Here is a 24,360-nt window from a genome sequence, read left to right on the forward strand (position 1 = left end):
CAGTATTTGGCTCTTGGCCTGAATGTGGTGAGTTTTAACTAGGTATGCTCTGGTCTGTTTGTGAAATGAGACCTGTCACCACCTCCACCAGAACTGAGGTTCTGCAGAACTCTCTGATTGGGAGACCCGGTATGGGCAGGGATTTTTGCTGGTCTTCTTGGGGAGCCTGCTGTGCTGGGACCAAGGCAAGTGTGACTGAGAAAGGCAGTTCCATCAGAGTTCAGGATGGTAGGGCTTAGTGTAAACAAGTTAGGCAGCCAGTGTCAGTGCTGCTCACTCCTTCCCACAGATGACTGTTTATGCTGAAGGGCGCAGGAGGCAAATAATGCCAGCTAGCTCCTTTGTTCCCAGACAAGTGTCTCTTTGAACACTGCTTCTCAGGGATTTTCTCTAAGAAGAGTATAGTGGCCCCCACTTTGTGCCCCAAGCACTCTTTAGGTTGATGTTTCCATTCTATATGCTTCCAGGTTGTTTGCCCACCTTCTGTCCAAGAGCAGCACAGTGCCCTTTGGGCTCTATCCCAGCCCAGCCTGCTGGCCTTTAAAACTAGGCTTTAAGCTCCACTGGTTATAAGAACTCACGAAATTCAGCCCTTCTCATTTTTCAAGCCAATAGCTCTGGGGAAATATTCTTATGCATTCCCCTGTGTGCTTCTCTCTCTTGCCTTTTTCCACAACCAAAGTTTCCTTCCTTCCACAGCAGTCAAGATTCACTTCTCCCCTAAACCATGTCTCTGCCCTTCCTGCCTTCTTCAATATGGCTTCTACCGTCCCTTTAGTTATGGAGTTTTTTCTATCAGTCTTCAAGTCAATTTCTGGGGTGTTTGGATAATTTGATAATTACCTTGTTGTATTATTGGGCTGAGAGGAATCTGGCATCCTCCCATGCCACTGATATCTTACTCCTCACCAATACTGGTGAAACTTGAAGACATGCCATGTGAAAGGAACCAGACACAAAAGAACAAATGTAGTATAACTACTTACATAAGTCACCTAGCGTACTCAAATTAGAGGCAGAATGCAGAATGATGGTTGCCAGGGAAAACAGGGAGGGGGGAAAGGGTGCTATTTAACGGGTATAGAATTTCAGTCTGGGAAGATAAACAATTCTAAAAATAGATAGTGATGATAGTAGTGCCCAACAATGCAAAGGTACTTAATGCCACAAAACTGCACATTTAAACACTGTTAAGATGGTAAATTTTATGTTATGTATATTTTACAATAAAAAGAAAAGAGGGAATAGAGGTAGACAGAAAAATGGGTGGGAAGATTGTAAAGGAAGGCTGAGGTAAGGAAGTAAAACATCTTCAAGCATCACTTTTTCTTCACATTTTGCCTTTGTTTATTCAGGGTTTACAAGGACCCCCTGGGAGTACAGGAGAGAGGGGACTTGAAGGAGAACCAGTAAGTTTATCTTTGTACTTTTCTAATTTACTTTTCTGTTATTGCCCTCTTGTGCTATGGCTGGTACATTTTTGAAAGCAGCATTTATCATGGGCCTAATTATATAGAAAATATATATAGAAAATGTGGTTTTTAGTGCCTTTCTGGCCTCATATAGTCAGATTTGGTCCTGTTTTTCTGGAACTGGTAAAACTTCACATATTTCTATTTTCAACAAGGATGGCTCTGTTTTATTGACTTGCAGAAATTTTCTTTGTGAATGGCTTGCTGTTCTTAAAATGATTATATTATCCTGCCACACACACACAAAATCAGATTTTTGAGACCAATTCTGTAATAAAATACCATACAAAGAAGCCAAACTCTACATCCAATGGGCCTAAATGTACAAACATGACAGAAATACAGTACATCAATAATTCAAAAACTTACATCACGATTTCAAAAATGTAATTCAATTATAAAATCTCCATGGAAAATAATTGTGAAAAGGAAAGATTTTGTCACGGTTACTCTTTCACTTATTCTTTATTGCCTATGAAGTCATTTTTCTAGTTAATGGTATCAGATGTAATATGCTGTAACATGTTTGTAAGATTTATAATACAATATAGTCTTTCAAACTCTACTGGGTTGATTTTATCTATTAGTTGACCCAGAGGCTTACAGGTGGCCTTAGCATAATTCATTTAGCTAGTAGCAAGTGGAAAATTTAACAGTCAAAGAGCTATTCTTACTAAATTGTATTCATTTCCTCCTTTACATATTTAACCTATGATATAAGTTCTCTAAGCAATAAGTAAATATTTGAATGTATATATAATTCTTTCCAAATGAAGAATTTTGGATACAGTGTTGATTTTTTCAAACTAAACTCCTCTTGATTTTCTCCCTGTTTTGTATCTCTTGCCATCACAATCCTAATATTTATTTGACCAAAAATAATGTAATTTTTGATCAAATATCTTTAGCATTATTTATTTAAATATCTCTTTGAAAAAGTTTGTAGCTCTTTGAAATTAGAGACTGTTTCTCTCACCTTTGTAATCTTGTCTGGTATAATGCCTTGCATATTAGATCTACTTAGTGTATGTTTGTTAAACTCAGTAGACAAAGGGTCATTTGCCCAAAAGCATAATAGTTTAGTCAGTAATATTAGATGAAGGGAAATGCAATGAAAGCTAACTTAATCTTAATAAGGAACACATTAAAGTATGTCAAAAGAGCTATTGCAATTGCAGAGATAATATCTTAGGCTTTATATAAGAAAAGACTTGTTACTGTAGACATAAACAACTAAATAGTTTAAAAGCACCTAAAAATTGACATTCAGGTCACCGGGTCCATGGGGCTGGTAAATAAAATATAAATCAGTTTATAGTGGATATGACGGCTTTGTTATATATGTTTGAGCTGCCTGGTTAAATCATAGAAAAGAAGTAAATTGGCAAAATGAAGGACACAGAAGAGATGTTGAAACATATTATATTTTGAGAATCATAAAATAGAGAGGGCTACATCTTTTCTATAGTCAGCACCTATTAGAGTTGTCTCTTATTAAGTACCTGTAAGTAAGTATTGAAGTTTCATTCTAATGATAGAAATATCCCAATTAAATTATCACAGAGATAAGTGGATATTTACAAACTGAGATAAATGCTGTGAATTATAGGAATTCAATTTTTTAAAAAATATGTAACAGAGAAACAAGAAAGGCTTCCAGAGGAGAAACATTTGATCTAGGATCTCAAGGATGAATAGCAGTTACATAGGCAAAGATGAGAGAGGTTATTTTAGAGAGAAGTCATGAGTTGAGAGGAATCTCTACATACTTATTTGAAGATCTAACAGAAAGCTAACATGGAAAAAATTAAAAAGAAAGGGACGCCTGGGTAGCTCACCAGTTGAGTGTCTGCCTTTGCCTCTGGAATTCCAGGATCAAGTCCCGCATCAGGCTCCTGCATGGAAGCCTGCTTCTCCTCCCTCTGCCTATGTCTCTGCCTCTCTCTGTGTCTCTCATGAATAAATAAATAAAATCTTAAAAAAAAAAAAGAAAGCTAGCATGGCAATGGCATAGTCAAGAAGTTTAAGATGAGGATGGACAAGGAAGCATGGGACAAAGCTTAGAGCTTTGTGACCCCTACTCCCAAGGTTTGTATTTTTATCATAAGAACAAAGGGATATCATTTTTTTTTGTCAAAGGGATATCATTGAACAGATAAAGACTAGTTTATGATCATATTATTGTTTTGTAAAGATCATTCAAACAAATTAGAAAGGACTGAAAATGGACAAGAAATCCTTTTGTTGCAATAATCCAAAAAGAGATAGTAGAACCCTTTTGATAGGCAGAGAAAAGACGTGGATAGCTATAAAAGATTCAACAGGAGATAAGAAATCAACAACCCCAAAGATACAAATGCAATGAAACGCCGGGACACCTGCACCCCGATGTTTATAGCAGCAATGGCCACGATAGCCAAACTGTGGAAGGAGCCTCGGTGTCCAATGAAAGATGAATGGATAAAGAAGATGTGGTTTATGTATACAATGGAATATTACTCAGCTATTAGAAATGACAAATACCCACCATTTGCTTCAACGTGGATGGAACTGGAGGGTATTATGCTGAGTGAAGTAAGTCAGTCGGAGAAGGACAAACATTATATGTTCTCATTCATTTGGGGAATATAAATAATAGTGAAAGGGAATATAAGGGAAGGGAGAAGAAATGTGTGGGAAATATCAGAAAGGGAGACAGAACGTAAAGACTGCTAACTCTGGGAAACGAACTAGGGGTGGTAGAAGGGGAGGAGGGCGGGGGGTGGGAGTGAATGGGTGACAGGCACTGGGGGTTATTCTGTATGTTAGTAAATTGAACACCAATAAAAAATAAATTAAAAAAAAAAAGAAATCAACAAGAGATAGACTGTCCATATATAAAGTGATTCCTAAGTTTCTGGCTGACCCAAATAAATATTTTTTATACCTTTACACATTGAAAAACTACCTTTAAAAAGGAAGGTGAGAGGAATGCTATAGTTTCTAAAAAATCAATTCTTGATTCTTTTGCTTTAGAATATGTACTCCAACTTAAAAACTGTTATTTTTTAGGTATACTTCCTTATTTGAGTACCAGAAGTCACTTCCACTTACGTTAAAAGATAATAGAATTTGCAGATTAATTTTTTTTTAATTTTTATTTATTTATGACAGTCACACAGAGAGAGAGAGAGAGGCAGAGACACAGGCAGAGGGAGAAGCAGGCTCCATGCACCGGGAGCCCAACGTGGGACCCGATCCCGGGTCTCCAGGATCGCGCCCCTGGCCAAAGGCAGGCGCCAAACCGCTGCACCACCCAGGGATCCCCTCGCAGATTAATTTAAAGTATATGATAAAACCTGATGTTAACTTACTTATGAAGATATAAAAAATGGCAACCGTTCTAGAAACAAAAGATCAAAGATTAGTATCTTGGTTGAATTTTGACAGTACTAAAATAAGACAAAAATAGCACCGACAGAAAAAGCTAAAGATGAATTTCAGCTACATACCAGAAAAATGAAGTAAAATTCAACTACATATAAAAAGAATTAAGTGAATGAAATGAAAGACAAATGAAATGAAAGAAGAATTACAAAAATAGCAAAAATCACTTAATATTAAGAAGGCTATAATATAGCATATTACAGGTATACTAGGAAAATGCTAAAAAACAAGTACTCCATAACATTCAGCAACTATTTTTGATTTGTTAAAAATTATAGTAAAATGGTTTCTGGTCTGAACTGTAAGGATCTTGGAAGCTGTCATCCCTCTTCTTACAACAAGGAAAAAGCTGAGCAAAATGAAAATCAACAACGTTTTAAACCATTGAGGTCAAAGGACCAACTGTAGCCTGAAAATTGGAGAGACAGACAGGAGGATACAGAGAACCACAGCTTACCAGAAGCAGAAGTCCATAACTGGATGGTAGGAGCACTTTAAACTATAATTATATTTGTCAATTTAAAGTTGACAAATTGCTTAAGACACAATTTAGGCCATCAAAATTGTTAAAAACTAAGAGGGGACCCCTTATGTTCCTGAATTTTACCACCAAGAGACTGCTAGGTTCTTACTACAAAGTTCAGAGACATACCTGTTTCTTCATGTAACAGTGGGATGGGAAAAGAAACCATTTTTGAAATACACTCCGAGTTCTCTGTTCTCCTTAACAAAGCTTGCCCACAAGGGAAATCATTTTATCAGAGCCAGACTGATTTGGGTTTTGCTGAAGCCTACTGAACTTGGGAGGAGAGCAATTCCCAACCCTAGCTGCTTCTAGTCTTCAACATGGGGGAAAGGAAATACTTCAACTCAAGGCTCACTAAAAGACTGAGATGTAATTATAAAACTATAGAGTGCTTCTCCTCCCTTATAATTTACCATCACGTTAATAGGGGTCGTATATAATAGTGAAGGACTACAGCTAAAACAACTGCAAACCCGAACCCTATTTAAGGCATCTCTGGGAAAGCCTAAAGACAACAGACAAGACAAAAACAATGACACTAGGAGGAAATTTAGCCTCTGACACCATAATGCCGCAACAGTAAACACAGCCTAATTCTCAGCAAGATAACTTAAAACCTTACACTAAAGGCCTATTTACCTCAGGTCTTTTCACCTTAAGCATCATGTTTTTCAACAAAAAAATTACAGGGCATGATAAAAGGGGAAAAACAGTCTGAAGGCACAAAACAAGAATCAGGAACAGACTCAGATATAGCAGAGATTTTGAAATTTTCAGACTAGGAATTTAAAAGTAAGATAGAAGGCACCTGAGTGGCTTAGTTGTCTAAGTGGCTGCCTTTGGCTCAGGTCATGATCCCCAGGGTCCTGGGACTGAGTCCCACATTAGGCTCCCTACTCAGCGGGGAGTCTCCGTCTTCCTCTGCTCCCTGACCACCCCCCCGACCCCCGTCATGTGCTTGAGTTCTCTCTTTCTCTCTCTCAAATAAATAAACTTTTTTAAAAAAGTGAATTAGAAATAGACTCTCTCAGACAAGCAAAAACTGACAGAATTTGTCACTAGTAGACTAGCCTTATAAGAAATGTTAAATGAAATTCTTTAGAGGTAATAAAAGTAATACAGATGAGAATCTAGGATAGAAGAAAGGAAGAACTTTAGAAGGAATATATAAAAGGAAAACTAAATCTTTTCTTTCCTAATAATTCTTAATTATTAGAATAGGTAATTTACACAAAATAATAATCACAACAGTGTATTTAGTCTCATACCTTATGGTTGAGTGTAGTGGTATAGTGTTATTTGAAAATAGACTTGGATCAATTGTGAATATACGTTGCAAACTCTAAAGAAACCACTAAAAAATCTAAAACAAGTATAATTGCTATGATAAAACAAGAGAGAAAATGGAATCAACTAAAATTCACTGTTAAAATACAGTGGGCTAAAAGAGTGGAAGACAAAAAAAAGAAAAGAAAGAAAGAACAAAAGTAACAAGTAGAAAATAGAAACAAAAAATAGTAGATATGAACCCAACTATGCGGAAAACCCCAAACAATTGACAAAAGCAAAAACAAAAACAAAAACCAAACCTCTCCTGGAACTAATAAGCAATTATAACAAGGTTGCAGGATATCAAGATACAAGATTAACATACAAAAGTCACTTGCTTTCCGTATACCAGCAACAAGCAATTGGAATTTGAAATTTAAAACACAACACCATTTACACTAGCATCAAAAATAAAAAAAGGAGTAGGTATAAATCTAACAAAATATATACAGAATATATGAGGAAAACTACAAAACTGATTAAAGAAATAAAAGATCTAAATAAACAGGTATTTCATGTTCATAAATAGGAAGACTAAATATTGATAGGATGTCACAACTTAATCTATAGATTTAATGCAATTCCAGTCAGAATACTAGCAAGTTACTCTGTAGATATTGATAAATTCTAAAATTCATATGGAAAGGCAAAAAAAAAAAAAAAAAAAAAAAAACAGAAAAGCCAAAATAATAGTAAAGAACAAAGTCAGAGGACTGGCACTACCTAACTTAAAAGTTAACTTAATATAATGCTACAGTATTTAAGACAGTATAGTAAGAATAGACAAATAGATAATTTGAACAGAATGGTGAGCCCAGAAATAGAAGTCCAAAAATATAATGAAGTGATATTTGACAAAGTTGCAAAGGCAACTCAGTGGATAGTCTTTTCAACAAATAGTGGTGGAACAACTAGGTATCCATATAAAAACAAAAGTAAAAACAAAAAACAAGGATTTAGACAAAAAAATAACTAAAAATGAATTATAGATCTAAATTTACAATGTACAACTGAAAAACTTCTTTAACATGAGAAAATCTCACAGACATTGGATTTGGCAATGACTTTTTATGTATAACATCAAAAGCATGATTCATGAATGGAAAAATTGGTAAGTTGGATTTCACTCAATTTAAAACTTCTGCTCTGTGAGAGACATGTTAAGAGAATGAAAGACCATGTGACAATCGGGAGAAAACATTTGCAAAGCGTGTATCTGATAAGGGACTTGTAGAAAAAGCTTTTAACAGTTAACAGTAAGAAAACAGTCCATTAAAAAAGTGGACAAAGATCTGAATAGACAATACACCAAAGACATACAGATGGCAAAGAAGCATAAGAAAATATGCTTATCAAAAAAAAAAGAAAAGAAAATATGCTTATCATCATATGTCATTAGAGAATTGCAAATTAAAACAATAACATACCATTGCACACCTGTATGAATGGCTAAAATCTAAAACACTGACAATACCAAATGTTAGCAAAGTTGTGGAATAACAGGAATTCTCATTCACTGTTGGTGGTAATACAGAATGGTATGGTAACTTTGGAACACAATTTGGGAGTTTTTTACAAAGCTAAACATATTCTTACCATTATGATTCAGCAATCATGCTCCTTGATATTTACCAAAATGAGTGGAAACTTAATGCTTACACAAGAACCCACGCATGAATGCTTATAGCAGCTTTATTCATAGTTGCCCAAAGTAGAAGCAACTGATATGTCCTCAAAAGGTAAATGGATAAACAAACTGGTGCATCCATACAATGAAATATTACATATCAATAAAAAAAGAGCAGTTAAGCCTTTGACAAAAAGACAGAGGAACCTTTAAGTGCATCCTGATAAGTGAAAAAAGCCAGTCAGTAATGTCTAAATACCAAATAGTTCCAACTATGTAACATTTTGGAAAAGGCAAAACTCTAGAGACAGTAAAAAACAGTGGTTGCCAGGTGTTGGGGGAAGAGGATCTGGAATGAATAGGTGGAAATGGGAAAATATGGGAGCAGTGAAACTATTTTATATAATACTGTAATGATGGATACATGATACTATGCATTTCTCAAAACTGTACAACACAGAGTGAACCCTAATGTAAAACTATGGGCTTTAAACAGTAATAGTGTACAATGACGGTTAATCACTTATAATAATTGTACCACCCTAATGTCAGATGTTAAAAATAGAGAAAATTGGGCAGGGATGGTATATGAGAACTCTGTACATTCTGTTCAATTATTCTGTAAACCTAAAACTTCTCTAAGAAATAGTCTACTAATTGAAACAAAATATTCTAGTAATGTCAAATATGGTTCTGTAATAGGGCAAAGTAGCTTATCTTATATCTACACCCAACCTACAAGGAAACACCAAAAGAATAGAAGCATAAGAACCATAATATGAGATGCCACTGTCACATTATCTAACACTCAGAAAGTTTTAGCTAACATAGTAAATGACACAACCACATCTTCTTTAAGGGAATAGAAGGGAAGAGAGAAGAAATGGGTAGGAAATATCAGAAAAAGAGATAGAACATGAAGACTCCTAACATTGGGAAAGGAACTAGGGGTGGTGGAAGGGGAGGAGGGCAGGGGTTGGGGGTGAATGGGTGACAGGCACTGAGGGGGGCACTTGACGGGATGAGCACTGGGTGTTATTCTGTATGTTGGCAAATTGAACACCAATAAAATAAATTTATTATTAAAAAAAAAAAAAAAAGAATGATCATATAAGGAAAGAAAAGCATTTAAAGAAAATTTAAATAAATCCTCCAAAATTTATAAAAATTCCAGGGATCCCTGGGTGGCGCAGCGGTTTGGCGCCTGCCTTTGGCCCAGGGCACAATCCTGGAGACCCGGGATAGAATCCCACGTTGGGCTCCCGGTGCATGGAGCCTGCTTCTCCCTCTGCCTGTGTCTCTACCTCTCTCTCTCTCTCTCTCTCTCTCTCTCTGTGTGACTATCATAAATAAATAAAAATTTAAAAATAAAAATAAAAATAAATAAAAACTCCAAAGATTTAATTCTGTATTTTTCAATTTCTGAGATAGGGTAATATAATGGCAAAACATAAAATAGACATTTTTAAAAATCAGTTTTTCTGTATACAATAATAAAATATAATAGAAAAAATATCCCACTCTAAATAGAAACAAAACATAATAATTAAGAATAAACTTAATGAACATTTGATGGGACACATATGAAGAAAACATCAAAAATTCATTGAGACCTAGAAACAGATTTAAGTAGAAAGTCAAATTATTGTCTAACTAGAAGACTAAGTATTTTTAAAATTAATGTATTTATTGGAGTTAACATAATCCCATTCAAAAATCCCAGTACCCATATTAATCAGATGTGAGATTTAATTATTGTAAGAATAACTTATGAGCAAGTAAAATAGCTTAATATTTTTAACCTACTGTAAAAGGAGGATTAGGGCTAGTAGATTTTAAAAGAAATAATATAGAATTATTACATGGAAACAGATGTTTTAACTTAAGTGTGATGGAAAAAAGTTTTTAACATTAAACTATATACAAAAAAAAATAAACTATATACAAATTTTAAATTTCTCCCATCCCAATTTTTTGCATGCACAAAGTTTTAAGGAAATACAGCAAATGTTAAGTGGTTATTTTGGGTCATTTTTACTCTTATGTGTTTCTAGATAATCTACAGTGATCATATTTAGGGGGCAAAAGGTTATCTTTAACAGTGTATTTTAAAAATTAAATGACAAACTACATACGAGGCAGATGTTAATGGTAAAATAGGATGTTAAGTTTATGTCCACAACACATAAAAAACTCACATAAAATTTTTAAATGACTCCCAAAATACATTGGCAAAGCAACATGATCAAGCAACACATAGAATATCACAGCTGATAAACCATAACAAAACCAATATTCAACCTTGCTAATAGTCAAATATATTTGAAATTGTCCATCAAATCACAGAAGAATTTAAAAAATAATATTCTTTGTTGGCGTGGATTCAAGGAAATAGATTTTACTCTTATATATTGCTTGTGGAATGTTATTGCCACCTTTCAGGACATTTACTCAACTTTGTGACCAAATAATGGTACATTTTAGACTCTGTTGTAAGGGAGAAAATGCAAAATATAGACAGACTTCTGCACAGACGTGTTTCTCTCAGTGTGTTTATAATAGTGTAGAAACACATTCTGAGAATTCATAAATGTTTAAATATCATACATAATGTTTAATAAGCCATAACTGAAAAGCACCAGTGGCCTCTGAATACCTTTAGTAGCTATACTATTGAGTAGAAAAGACATCTGTGACACTTGCTTACCAACCTTGCAATCCTACCATTCAAATGTTTATCTTAGCTATTTGACAATCTCACCTAATGTTACAGACCTTCACATTCACTGATAGTTGAACATGCATATTACAAATCCAATAAAGTAAAATTGTACTGCAAAGGAGATATAGAAACAATATAAAGGTCTGGAAATGAAGAAAATAACTAAATTATGGTACTGCAGAATATGAAATGAATGGAATATTATGTAGCTGTTGGATAACTTGTTATGAAGTATTTATAATAGTAAAGTATCTATAGACCTAAAATTTTTTATTAAGTATGCTCCCACAATAGAACTAGAAGGAAATATACAAGAATATTTACAGTGTTGCCCCTGAATGGTAGAATTATGGATGTTATACTAAATGGGGTTTTTTCGTACTTTTCATACTTTTCAAATAATTAAAATGAACATTACTGACTAACCATTCAGAAAACAGTTTAAGATAACCATCCGTAGCACATTTTTTCTTTCCATTATTACATTTTTAAATTCACAAAACTATTATGGAGTATAATCTCATAGGTAATTTTAACTATCTTGTTATTTTCTGAATCTAAGAAAACAGCTTCTTTGTGCTAACTTTCCAGAAAGATCAAAAACTACAAGTAGCCTCTTTAGATGCCTGGAGAAACAGCATTATATTGTAGTTGCTAAATAAGTACTAATCAATCGATCAATAATAAATAAATAAGTACTAATCCATCTAAAATAATTCTAGCCAGTTAAATGGCTTCCACACTCACCCAGAAGATCATTTTGGTTTAGCAATTTAATGTTTATGCAATAAACTAAATATTCAATGTTTGTTTACTTAAAATTATACTATTCAGTATGACAGTGACCAAGATCCCAATACAGGTCCCAACCTGCATTTTGTTGCAACTTAGTGATTATCTCATATGTGTAAATATTGTTATATCTGTTCACATGAAACAGAGAAACTGTTGAACTGGACGTACTACCATAATAAAGTATGACATCAAGCAAATACTAACATAGTTTTACTTCTTTGAAGATCGTATATTTGCTTCTTTAAAAATGCTATTTCGCTTGTCACATATTTGCCAGGAATATTCAGTAGAAATATAATCGACATATCCACTAAATAAGATAACTTTTGATAGTCATTAGCATGATATTTCATCCTTATTTGGTGCTTAATAAATGTTTATTGAATGAATTAGTGAATTGGAGAACAAAAGCAAGAAAGGTACTGTCCTTTCTTTTTCTTTTGAATCCAAAGGCTTATACTATTCACACACACACACACACACACACACACACACACAAACAGATGCATTAACTATAAAGTTATAATTTTGTTTATACAAAAAGTTGATAAATGTATTATGTGTTCTATTACATATGATATATTATAAATTCTGTATTTAGATGTGTAAGTTATTCAAAATACAGAGTAAACTTTGATTCTCAGATCTTAAATTTTATTTTAATGTAGGGACCACGAGGATTGCAAGGTGATGCTGGACCTCCTGGAGAAATGGGTGCTGAGGTAATGTTTTTTGTGGCTCTTTTTTGTTATTTCATCATCCCAGTACTTTTTGTGAGACTCCTCAAGGTAAAGTTGATACATTAGGTATACCTTTAAAGAATAATTCTGTAGTGTTGTGTTTCATATTCAGAAAATAAAGCCTAAAATTCCATTAATAGTAGGGATGATGGTAGGGATGACTGTTTTATGAATCTAATAAAGTTCTCTTTTTAAAAAGTTTTACTTAAATTCTAGTTAGTTGATATATAGTATTAGTTTCAAGTGTACAATTTAATGATTCAACATACATTGAATACAGTGTATGTTGCATACAACACCCAGTACTCATCACAAATGCACTCCTGTATCTCCATCATCTATTTAACCCATTACCTAACCCACCTTCCTTCTGATAACCATCAGTTTGTTCTCTAAAGTTAAGACTCCATTTCTTGGTTTTCTTCTTTTTTCCTCCTGTGAACCTCTGATTTCCCATGTATGTGTGAAATCATATTGTATTTGTCTTTCTTTGACTTATTTCACTTAGTGTAATACGCTGTAGCTCCCTCCACCTTGTTGCAAATTGCAAGATTTCATCCGTTTTGATGCATGAGTAATATTCCCACATATATATGTGTGTGTGTGTGTGTGTGTGTGTGTATACACATACATACATACATACCACATCTTCTTTATCTAATTATCAGTCAGTGGACATTTGGGCTCTTTCCATGATTTGGCTATTGTTGAAAACGCTACTATAAACATTGGAGTATATTTATCCCTTTGAGTTAGTATTTTTGTATTCTTTGTGTATATACCTAGCAGTGCAATTGCTGGATGGTAGGGCAGTTCTATTTTTAACTTTTTGAGGAATCAGTATGGAGTCATTTCGAGAGTGACTGTACCAGTTTGCATTCCCACCAACAGTATAAGAGGGTTCCTCTTTCTCTACATCCTCACCAACATCTGTTGTTTCTTGTGTTATTAATTTTTGCCATTCTGACTGATGTATAGTGATATGTCATTGTACTTTTGATTTGCATTTCCTTGATGATAAATGATGTTGAGCATCTTTTTCATGTATCTGTGGGCCATCTGTATGTCTTCCTTGGAAAAGTGTCTATTCATGTCTTCTGCCCATTTTTTAACTGGATTATTTGTTTTTGGGGTATTGAGTTTGATAAATTCTTCATACATTTTAGATACTAACCCTTTATCAGATATGTAATTTACAAATATCTTCTCCCACAAATGCATGAAATGGTTAAGTAACTTACTCATATTTAGGTTCCCTTTTAGCTTTGTTGATTGTCTCCTTTGCTGTACAGAAGCTTTTTATTTTGATGAAGTTCCAATAGTTTATTTTTGCTTTTGTTTCCCTCGTCTCAGGAGACATATTTGCATAGTTGCTATAGCTGATGTCAAGGAGTTTATTGCCTGTACACATAAAGTTCTCTTAACAGCCCATTTAATAAAAGAACATAAAGTGAATAACACTTACCCTTCACTCAGAGTTAACTTGACAGGCCTTCACTCTAAGATGTTATATCTCCTTTATAGAAGAATATTAAGAAGTGATCCTTGGAGTGTCTGGGTGGCTCAGTTGGTTAATATCTGACTCTTGATTTTGGTTCAGGTCATGATCTCAGGGTCCTGGGATCAAGTCCCACAGTTGACCTTTGTGAAACTCTCTCTTTTGATTCTGCTCTTTACCTTCTGATTAGTCCTTTCTCAGCGTACCAATCATAATATCACAATGACTTTAATTACCAATATTATTCTCATAGCTCTCATCTTGATGGCTCTAAGTCATGCCTGTCTCATCAGCTGAAGTTACTGAGTCCCTGTTGTCTTTTATGCATACATCTAAATAACCCATAAACATCTTAAATTCAATGTATCTAAACCAAACCCATCACTTTCCCACTGTTCTTCCTCCTTTTATTCCCTTCTCACTGAAAGATACTCCTTATGCCCAACAACCAAAAACTGAGTCATCCTAGACACTTCCTACTATATTTTCTCTTACTTTCTTCCTATACTTTTATTCCTCCAGTCAGCCATCATTTCCCTCCGAATAAGCCCCTACAATGTCTCAGTTTTGACCTTTTCTTTTCATCCCAATTGCCAGTGCTCTAGTCTTCTGCTCTCGTTGCATGTCTCCAGCAACTCCCATCATTCCTTAGCTAATTGTTGCCAGTTTCTCTTTGTCATATCATTCTTCTCCTTGGAATTTTTCAGTTGCTCTCATCTTTAATAAAATGCCAACTTTTTAACCTGATAAATAATGATCTACATTGTTTGACTTGTGTAGACCTGTTCAGCCACACACCAATAAAACTCTTTTCCTTCTCTATGTGCTCCATGTTAGTTGACTTCTTTTTAATTCCATGATTATCTACTAGTAATACAAGGATGGCTGATATATGGTCCCTGACTCCTTTAGGAGTCTATTTATAACCTATTCCAGAAGATAATCATATAAAATATTATTACATTGCAATGTATTAGACCCAGTAATGGATGTATTCACAGGTCAACATAGGAACATAGCAATGGACACCATTAACCCCCATCTGGATATAGGGAAATAGAAGACTGTGGGGAATGTGGGGTGGTGGGAAAATGAGTTTTAAGGAATAAGTAGGAGTTAGCCATATGAAAAGAGTAAATAATGATAAGAAATTTCCAGAAAAAAGGATTAGTGTGAGCAAGAATACAAACATGATGCAATATGGATTCTTTGATGTTTAAAATCAAAGCAAAGTGTGATAATAGATGAAAATATCAAAAAATTGTTAGATCATAAAAAGCATGTACTCTGTTAACAAGCTTAATTTTTTATCTTCTATATTAAGTCATTCTAAGCTATGATAAGCAGGGCAGTGATAAAGTCAGATTTATATTTTTGGAAGATAAGATAATTCTAGCAGCTGCATAGAGGATATATTTGAGAGGACAGGAGTGAAGCCATGAATACCTACTAAAGGACCGTAACATTCAACCAGGCAAGAAATGATGGACATCTGAACTAAAGTCGTAGGGATAGAAAGGGAAAGAAATGGATGGATTTGAGAAATGTTTGTTATAAAAATTCTGCAGAACCTTAATATTTGTAGAATATGGAAAGTAAAGGGGAAAGAAAGTCAAAAATTATTACCAGATTTCTAGGCTGTGCAACAGGACGAATGGCAATACCTTTCCTGAGACCAGAGAGGAATATTAAAGAGATGGGGATCATCCTCTGTTAATCTGGCCAAGGTAAATGATTAAGAAGTAGTTGATCTGGGATGCCTGGGTGGCTCTGCCTTCCACCCAGGGCATGATCCTAGAGTCCCAGGATCGAATCCCACATTGGGCCCCCTGCATGGAACCTGCTTCTCTCTCTGCCTCTGTCTCTGCCTCTCTCTCTGTGTCTCCATGAATAAATAAATAAAATCTTTAAAAAAAATTTTTTTTAAGTAGTAGAGCTTGGCTTTGAATCCACATCTGACTCAAAAGCTGATGCTGATAACCTATACTATGCCACATCCTTTGAGCCTAAAGAAAGCTGAGAAAGTCATATGTAATAACTAGAAGGTTTTTTTTTTTTTTAACAGAGTAGGAGACAAAAATTCTGTTGGAATAAGGAGTAGGGGTTGGGTAGGTCTATTGAGGAAAATTTGCTGGTTTAGAATAGTGGTTGAGGACAATAGGAGAAGAAAATGACTATAGGCAAGTGAAAGAGCAGATAAACCTTACTAAAATCAAGCTTTTAGTAGCATATCATGAATTGGCATCATACTGATGGTAATGATAAGAGCCCACAATTATGAAGCACTTTCTATGTGCCTAAGAGTATTTATGTGCTTTACTGTATTAATGGATTCTCATTACACTCTGTGAGATAGATGTAGTTATTATTTTCATTCTACAGATGGGGAAACAAATGCATGAAATGGTTAAGTAACTTACTCAAGAGCAATAGCTAGTAGTAGTTGTACAGCCAACATTTCAGTTCAGGCAGTCTTTCTCCATAACCCATCCTTTTAACCACTATGCCTCTCAACATATAATGATGACACTCGCACAAGTGTGCAATTTTTTCCAGCAGTATTCAACTGGAAATAGAAATGGAGAAGAGGATTTAAAGGGCTAATCCAAGAGTGGCATAAGAAAAGAAAGACCAGAGTTCAGAAGATCAACTACTAGAGTTAGTTTAAGAAAGGAATAAAAAGAGCCAGGAGGAGCTGACAGTTTGGGAGAAATTAAGAACCAGAGGAGATCTGTGACATTGAAAGCAATTTTAATATGGAAGTTCTAAGAGTTGGAATTCTCTCTCAAGATAGAATATTAATCTTAGAGTAAGATATTAAATTCTGTCATTTCTAAGGCAGAGCATAGTTTTTCCTCCTAAGTGCTATACTATGCTGCCTCCTATAATAGTAAGGAAGTCACAAAAGTAACCCACAGAAAAATTTAAATTATGTAACTATTAAAAAATTGTGAAATGATGGTAAAATAGAGGGAGTATAAGGAAACTAAACTTTTAGCAAGATGATACATCAGGAAGTAGCGGTATAATTTTTGAGTTGTAGTAGTAACCACTAAGAAAGCTAAAAACAAAAATTGTTTTATAAAGTAGTTGCCTCTGAGGAATGGGATTAGGGTTTTTCATCATAACTCCATCTGTACTTTGTGCATGTATAGCTTTTATTTTAGAAAAAAAGCAAAGTGAGTATGGATTGCAGAAGCTGAGTCAAAATGGAAAACTAAACTTCAAAAAAAAAAAGGAAAACTGAACTTCCTCTTCTCTGAAATACTGACATAAAAGATACTTTAAGCTCTAATAGTTAAAAGGAAGAATATCACCCATGGATCAGAACTTCTGAGGAACCCCTGAAAGATACAAAGGAAATAGGAAGCTTTTGGTCAAGATAATGTTGTGAATTATCACTTTAAAATACCCATCTACTCCCAAAACATGGGAACTACAGAATACATGTGTACGTTTTTATTTTTTTTTTAAGATTTTATTTATTTATTCATGAGAGACACAGAGAGAGAGAGAGAGGCAGAGACACAGGCAGAGGGAGAAGCAGGTTCCATGCAGGGAGCTGGATGTGGGACTCGATCTCGGGTCTCCGGGATCAGGCCGTGGGCTGAAGGCGGCGCTAAACCGCTGAGCCACCTGGGCTGCCCCATGTGTATGTTTTTACAGTTATACATATACACACATACATACACTCACACACACAATGAAAGTGAAAGAGAAGAGAAAAGGAAGGGGGAATGAGGAAGGTAAGAGGGGAGGGATACCTTTTGTGTGCTCAAAAACAAGATAAATATCTCTCAAACAAACAGAAAAACACAACACAACAGCAATTGTAGGAGCTCCAGGCCTAGAGACAGCCAGAGGTCAAAAGAAGTTGTATGTTTTCAAGATGAAAGGAACCAAATTCTTCCCAACTGGACCCCTTACCATGAAAGGAAAGTGGAAAACATGTCATATGCATCTTCTATAATGTGAATAAATTCATAACATCTTTGTGTGATATTTATTATAAAATGAATAAAGAAAACTGAAATTTTTAAAGGAAGTGTGCACCAGAGGGCTCAACAGAAATGATTGGGAAAAGTGAAAAGTGAAAAAACACAGAGAATAGTAAGAGTATGAAGGCAGAAAATTAGAAGAGAAAATGGGAGGTGGTTTGTTTTTGACCAAGGATTAAAGGATAACAGGAAAGATTAGAAGAAATTGGTCTTAAAAGTCCTGACTTCAGATAATGTTGTTTTGGCATTTGAACTGTTAAAAAGTCCCAGAATTATCTGGTCTTATGCCATGAAGTTTATAGTGACAGCAGAAGTTTTTTCTGAACATATGCCTTACCCTTGAGCTAAGAATTACTACCATCTTCTTAGGAGGTTGTTATTGCCTTTGCAATTGGTGAAGGAAGTATACAGATGATGTGTCAAATCATTTTCTTCTAGGGACCTTCAGGTATTGAGGGAGAATCTGGCCTGCCAGGTGAACCAGGTGCAAAGGTAACCTTCCTAAATAGTAAAGGGGTCTCTAAACTTTTACCACTGAACCCCATTTGCCGTATTTTAGCAAATACCCATCATCTTGAAAGCAAATGAATGACAGCAGATAAAAATGAGAAGTGTTTACAAATGAGTCAGAAAAAAATACAATCTATATATCTATATATCTATATCAATATATAGATATATATACTGACTGTGTGTGAGGAAATACAAATGATAAGGCTAATGGGCCAAAATATTATCAATAAATTAATCTGGGGGAAAAATGGAAAGTGTTTTGAAAGCCCTATGCTCATGATATGCATTTCATAATTATATATGCTGTTTTAGTAGAAAAAAGTTTTAATCTTTCCCTGTTTCTTCAGGGAAATGTTGGACCTGCAGGCAACGTTGGAGTTGCTGGAGAACCAGGGTTACGGGTAAGTGTACTGCTGGGAACCGTTTTAATGCACTGGCCTGAGGGGTTCAGAGACTCAACATTTAGCATACATAAAGTTTCAAAAAATGCATAATAAACCTTTCCGGTGCATAATAGAAAACGTTTATCTTTATTTCTAAGTTTTAAAAGCTACATGCCAGACCCTGTTCATATAGTAATTTAGTAGTATTTGGAGTCCTAACCTCATACATCTTTTTCTCAGTATGAAGTGCATTCTGCAGAATGCTTTACACATATGCAGAGTAACTGAGATTGTCACTAATGTGAACATTAAGAAGAAATTCACAAATAACAGTAATCAACTCTCAGTATATTTCTTGACCTAACAAGGCAAACAAATGATTACAGCCTCATTTATGTTTATAAAAACAACAACAAAAACCTAGTCACAAAAGTTAACAAGATTCAAGGAAATAATTGTAAATAAGTATAATTAGATAGCTTACAGTAGTTGTTCTAATATAGACAGCCTGTAATTTGAGCTGTGGTAAGCTTTTTTCCCAAGATAACAGTGCCCAAGATAATTTGAAGAGACATTTGCATACTAAAAGGCAAAGTAGGGAGATACATTTTACATCCATTTTCTTTTTCTTTGTTTCCTTTATTTGCAGGGGTTGGGCAGTGTGAGGTTGGGGTAATGGAAGTGTCTGGAAGCAACTCTGAAGACACAATAATTAACTCACTTTTAAATATTTTGGGTAACAAGAGAGCCAATACTACTTTAATATCTTCATAGAGTATGGCTATACTTTTCTGTTAAGTTCTATATCTAGAAGACAGCTTCTTGATATATCAAGGCCTTAATTGTTGCTTCTCTCTATAAGGGAGAAAATACCCTAAAAATCTGGTACACTGATTTGAACTGAATTAATATTATTAATATTAATCCATTTAATTCAGTATAACAAGCTACTACACTTAAGAGTATTTACAGTCCTTGAACTCGGGAAACACAGGTCTAACTATATAAATTTACAGAGGTACCAAGTGAATACATATTACTCTCAATTATCTAAAAGTTAAAATTCTGGACCCATCTTATATTTGAATTTATAGTACTGATTCTTTAAATCATCTTCAGAGCTAGTCCAAGCAAATTATATCAAGCTTATTATACTGCCAAATATTCCGTACAAATAAGGTAGAAGTAGGAATAAATGTACATAAACCTGCTACTTTTTAAAGATACCAGGAACAAAAAATAAGGTAAATGATTTAACAAAATAATTGTTTTTGCTACAAAATAGGGTGAACCAGGAGCTCCTGGAGAAGAAGGTCTCCAAGGAAAAGATGGATTAAAGGTAAATTATACTTTTCTCAATTATGTACAAGTAGATACTTGTTTGTGAAATCTTTAAAATATTCTATCATTACATAATTACTTTTATGTCCCAAACAAAAATCTGCTTCTTTTGTGGTATAATTATTTTACTGCCTTCCCTTTCTTAAAAGTTTTTACTGGGTTACAGGGGAACCCAGGAGGAAGAGGTCTCTCTGGAGAGGATGGAGAAAAAGGAGAGACAGGCCTACCAGGGGCTACAGGGCCCTTGGGTAGACCAGGTCTAATGGGCCCTCCGGTGAGTACTAATTGAACTTAGTCCCCTATACACACACACACACACACACACATGCACGCACGCACGCACACACACACACACACATTCTCATTCTCTTAGATGTCCATTGGGTAATTGAAAGTATGGAACTGTGGCTTGAGAAAGGGCCAAACCAGGGACTAATGATCAGTCTACCTTACATCCAAGGAAGAAAGATACTTTTTCCATGTGTCATGCAAGTCCTTGAAGTTTTTTTTCCTTCCCACTTTGAGATATAATTGACAAGTAACATTGTGTAAATTTAATGTGTACAATGTGTGGTTTGATATATATATATACATATGTGTATATATATGTATATATATGATTACCAAATAGGGTTAGTTAACACATCCATCACTTTACAGTTACCTTTTTGTGTGATGGTGAAAATTTTTAAGATCCCCTTGGCAACTTTCAGAACACAATGCAATATTGTTAAATATAGTCCCCACATTGTACATTATATATTTATGAGTAACATTTTGTAACCAGGTATTTGTACCCATTTGCTATTTCCCCCATCTCTCCACTACTGGCAACAACCATCAATCTACTCTCTGTTCCTATGATTTCAGTTGTTTTGGATAACAAACATATGTGAGGTCATACAGTATTTTCCCCCCTCTGATTTATTTCACATAACATAATGACTTCCATGTCTATCCATATTGTTGTAAATGTCAGAATTTCCTTTTTGTGGCTGAACAATATTCCATTGTATATATAAAGCATATATATATATACACACCATACTTTTTTCCAATATAAGTTGACCTTCTATGCACTCATTTGTTTCTGGTCTCTCAATTCTTTTCCATTAGTCAGTCTATAGGTCTGGTTTTTTGTTTGTTTGTTTGTTTTATATAGGTCTGTTTTAATGCTAGTACCATACTGTTTTGATTAGTATAGTTTTGTATTAATGTACTTTGGAATTAAGAAGTGTGATGCCTCTAGCTTTATTTTTTCTTAAGATTGTTTTGGTTATTTGGGATATTTTCTGGTTTCATGTGAATTTTAAGATTTTTTTTTCCTAATGCTTATCATTGGAATCTTGATAGGAATTACATTGAATCTGTTGGTGGTTTGAGAAAATATGAACATTTTAACAATATTAATTATTCCTACCTATGAATATGAGTTCATAGATATGAGTTATCTCCCCATTTATGTGTCTTCAATTTTTTTCATCAATATCTTATAGTTTTCAGTGTATTGATATTTCTCCTTGGTTATATTTGTTCCTAAAGATTTTGTTTTTGATACTGTTGTAAATGGGAATGTTTTATTTCTTTTTCTGATAATTCATTGTTAGTATAAAGAAACATGGCTGTGTTTTGTGGGTGATTTTGTATCCTGACATTTTACTGAAATCATTTATTAATTTTAACAGTTTTTGTGAAGTCTTTACAGTTTTCTATATATGAAGATAATGCCATCTTCAGAGACCGTTTTAGTTTTCCTTCCTCCTTTCTAATTTGGGTGCCTTTTATTTCTTTTTCTTACCTAATTGCTCCAGATAGGATTTCCAGTACTATATTGAATAGAAGCAGTGAGAGTAAGCACCTTGGTCTCTTGTTCCTGATCGTAGGAAAATTTTTCAACTTTGTACTGTTAAATATGATATTAGCTGTGGGTCTATCATATATGGCCTTTATTATGTTGAGGTATGTTCCCTCTATACCTGTTGTATTGAGAGTTTTTATAATGAAAGTTTATTGATGTTTGTCAAATACTCATTCTAGATCTATTGAGATGATCATATGGTTTTACCTTTAATTCTGTGAATAGGGTATATCACATCGATTAATTTGCCATCAATTTGAACCATCCTTGCATCCAAGAAATAAATCTCATTGGAACATGGTGTATGATCCTTTTAATGTGCTGTTGAATTTAGTTTGCTAGTATTTTGTTGAGAATTTTTGCATTTATATTCATCAGGGGTATTATATTAGCCTATAGTTTTCTTATAATATCTTTATCTGGATTTTTTTTATCAGAGTAATACGGACCTGAGCTTGTGTGTATTTCCACTCTTCAAAATTTTGGATGAGTTTGAGAAATACTACCATTAATTCTTCTTTAAATGTGTAGTGGAATTCATCAGCAAATGCTAGGGTTTCTTTGTTGAGATATTTTGCTAAGGTTTTTCTTTGTTGAGAGATTTTTCATTACTTATTCAATCTTCTTATTCATTATTGGCCTATTTAGATTTTCTATTTCTGCATGATTCAATCCTGGTAAGTAGTATGGTTCTACAAATAGATATATTCTAAGTTGTCCAAAATTGACAAATAATTGTATCTTATTAGTCTTTTATGATCCCTTGCTTTTCTGTATTATCATTTATAATGTTTTTTTCTTTTTCATTTCTAACTGTAATGGGCCTTTAGGTCTTAGTGTTTGTCAGTTTTACCATTTCAAAGAAACCAACTATTTTTTTAATCTCTATTTTTTCTGTTTTCTATTTCATTTACTTTTACTCTAATTTTTATTATTTCTATTTTTCTGGTAATTTTGGCTTTAGTTTGCTCTTCTTTTTCTCCTTCTATAAAGTTAAGTTATTTATTTGAGATCTTGCTACTTTTTTAAAGTAGGCATTTATCACTGTACACTCCCCTTTTAGGACTGCTTTTGCTGCATTCCATAAATTTTACTATGCTGTGTTTCCATATTTTTTTTGTCTGAAGATTTTTTGTTTTTTTAAATTTTGTTTCAAGTTATTACTTGAATTTTAGTCAACATACACTGTAATATTGGTTTCAGGAGTAGAATTTAGTGATCCATCACTTTACATACAACACTCAGTGCTTGTCGCAAGTACCCTCCTTAATCCCCATCACTAATGTAGCCCCTCCCCTGCCCACTCCCCCTCCATCAATTCTCAACTTGTTCTCTGTAGTTAAGAGTTTCTTATGGCTTGCCTCCCTCTCTTATCCCCCTCCTTCCCCTATGTTTATCTGTTTTGTTTCATACATATGGGTAAAATCATATGGCATTTGTCTTTCTATGACTGACTTATATTACTTAGTATAATACTCTCTAGCTCCGCCCACATCATTGCAAATGGCAACATTTCATTCTTTTTTATGGCTGAGAAATGTGTATTATATATATATATATATATATATATACACACACAAAAGAGGTTTTATATATATATTACTCAGCCATATAACCTTATTATATATATATAATAGTACAGATATTTTATTTCTTTTTAAAAAATTTTTATTTATTCATGAGACACACACACACACACACACACACACAGAGGCAGAGACACAGGCAGAGGGAGAAGCAGGCTCCCTGCAAGGAACCTGATGTGGGACTTGATCCTGGGTCTCCAGGATCACACTCTGGGTTGCAGGCAGTGCTAAACCACTGCACCACCGGGGCTGCCCATCTTTTACCTCTTTGGTTAGATTTATCCCTAGGTATCTTACAGTTTTTGATGCAGTTGTATATCAGTTTGATTCCTTAATTTCTCTTTCTGTTGCTTCATTATTGATGTATAGAAATGCAACAGGTTTCTGTACATTGATTTTGTAACATGTGACTTTGCTGAATTCCATGTATCAGATATAGCAATTTTTTGTGAAGTCTTTCAGGTTTTCTACAGAGTATCATGTCATCTGTGAATAGTGAAAGTTTGATATCTTCCTTACCAATACGGATGGCTTTTATTTCTTTTT

General features: G+C 34.3%; 1 protein-coding gene and 1 long non-coding RNA gene across 5 annotated transcripts in view; one reads left to right on the forward strand and one right to left on the reverse strand.

Annotated features, from left to right (window-relative positions):
- The window catches only part of COL24A1 (collagen type XXIV alpha 1 chain), a 387,744-nt gene that overhangs the window by 240,979 nt on the left and 122,405 nt on the right, over window positions 1–24,360 (forward strand). For all 4 annotated transcript variants that reach the window (XM_025417772.3, XM_025417773.3, XM_025417774.3 and 1 more), the window contains 6 exons: window positions 1,356–1,409; window positions 12,566–12,619; window positions 18,572–18,625; window positions 18,994–19,047; window positions 20,315–20,368; window positions 20,537–20,644. In XM_025417772.3, coding sequence (XP_025273557.3) covers window positions 1,356–1,409; window positions 12,566–12,619; window positions 18,572–18,625; window positions 18,994–19,047; window positions 20,315–20,368; window positions 20,537–20,644 — 378 coding nt within the window. The remainder of the gene's footprint in view (window positions 1–1,355; window positions 1,410–12,565; window positions 12,620–18,571; window positions 18,626–18,993; window positions 19,048–20,314; window positions 20,369–20,536; window positions 20,645–24,360) is intronic.
- The window catches only part of LOC112640953 (uncharacterized), a 56,179-nt gene that overhangs the window by 26,182 nt on the left and 5,637 nt on the right, over window positions 1–24,360 (reverse strand). The gene's annotated exons all lie outside the window — the stretch shown is intronic.

This window comes from Canis lupus, chromosome 6, assembly GCF_003254725.2.
Source record: "Canis lupus dingo isolate Sandy chromosome 6, ASM325472v2, whole genome shotgun sequence".
NCBI classification, from domain to species: domain Eukaryota; kingdom Metazoa; phylum Chordata; class Mammalia; order Carnivora; family Canidae; genus Canis; species Canis lupus.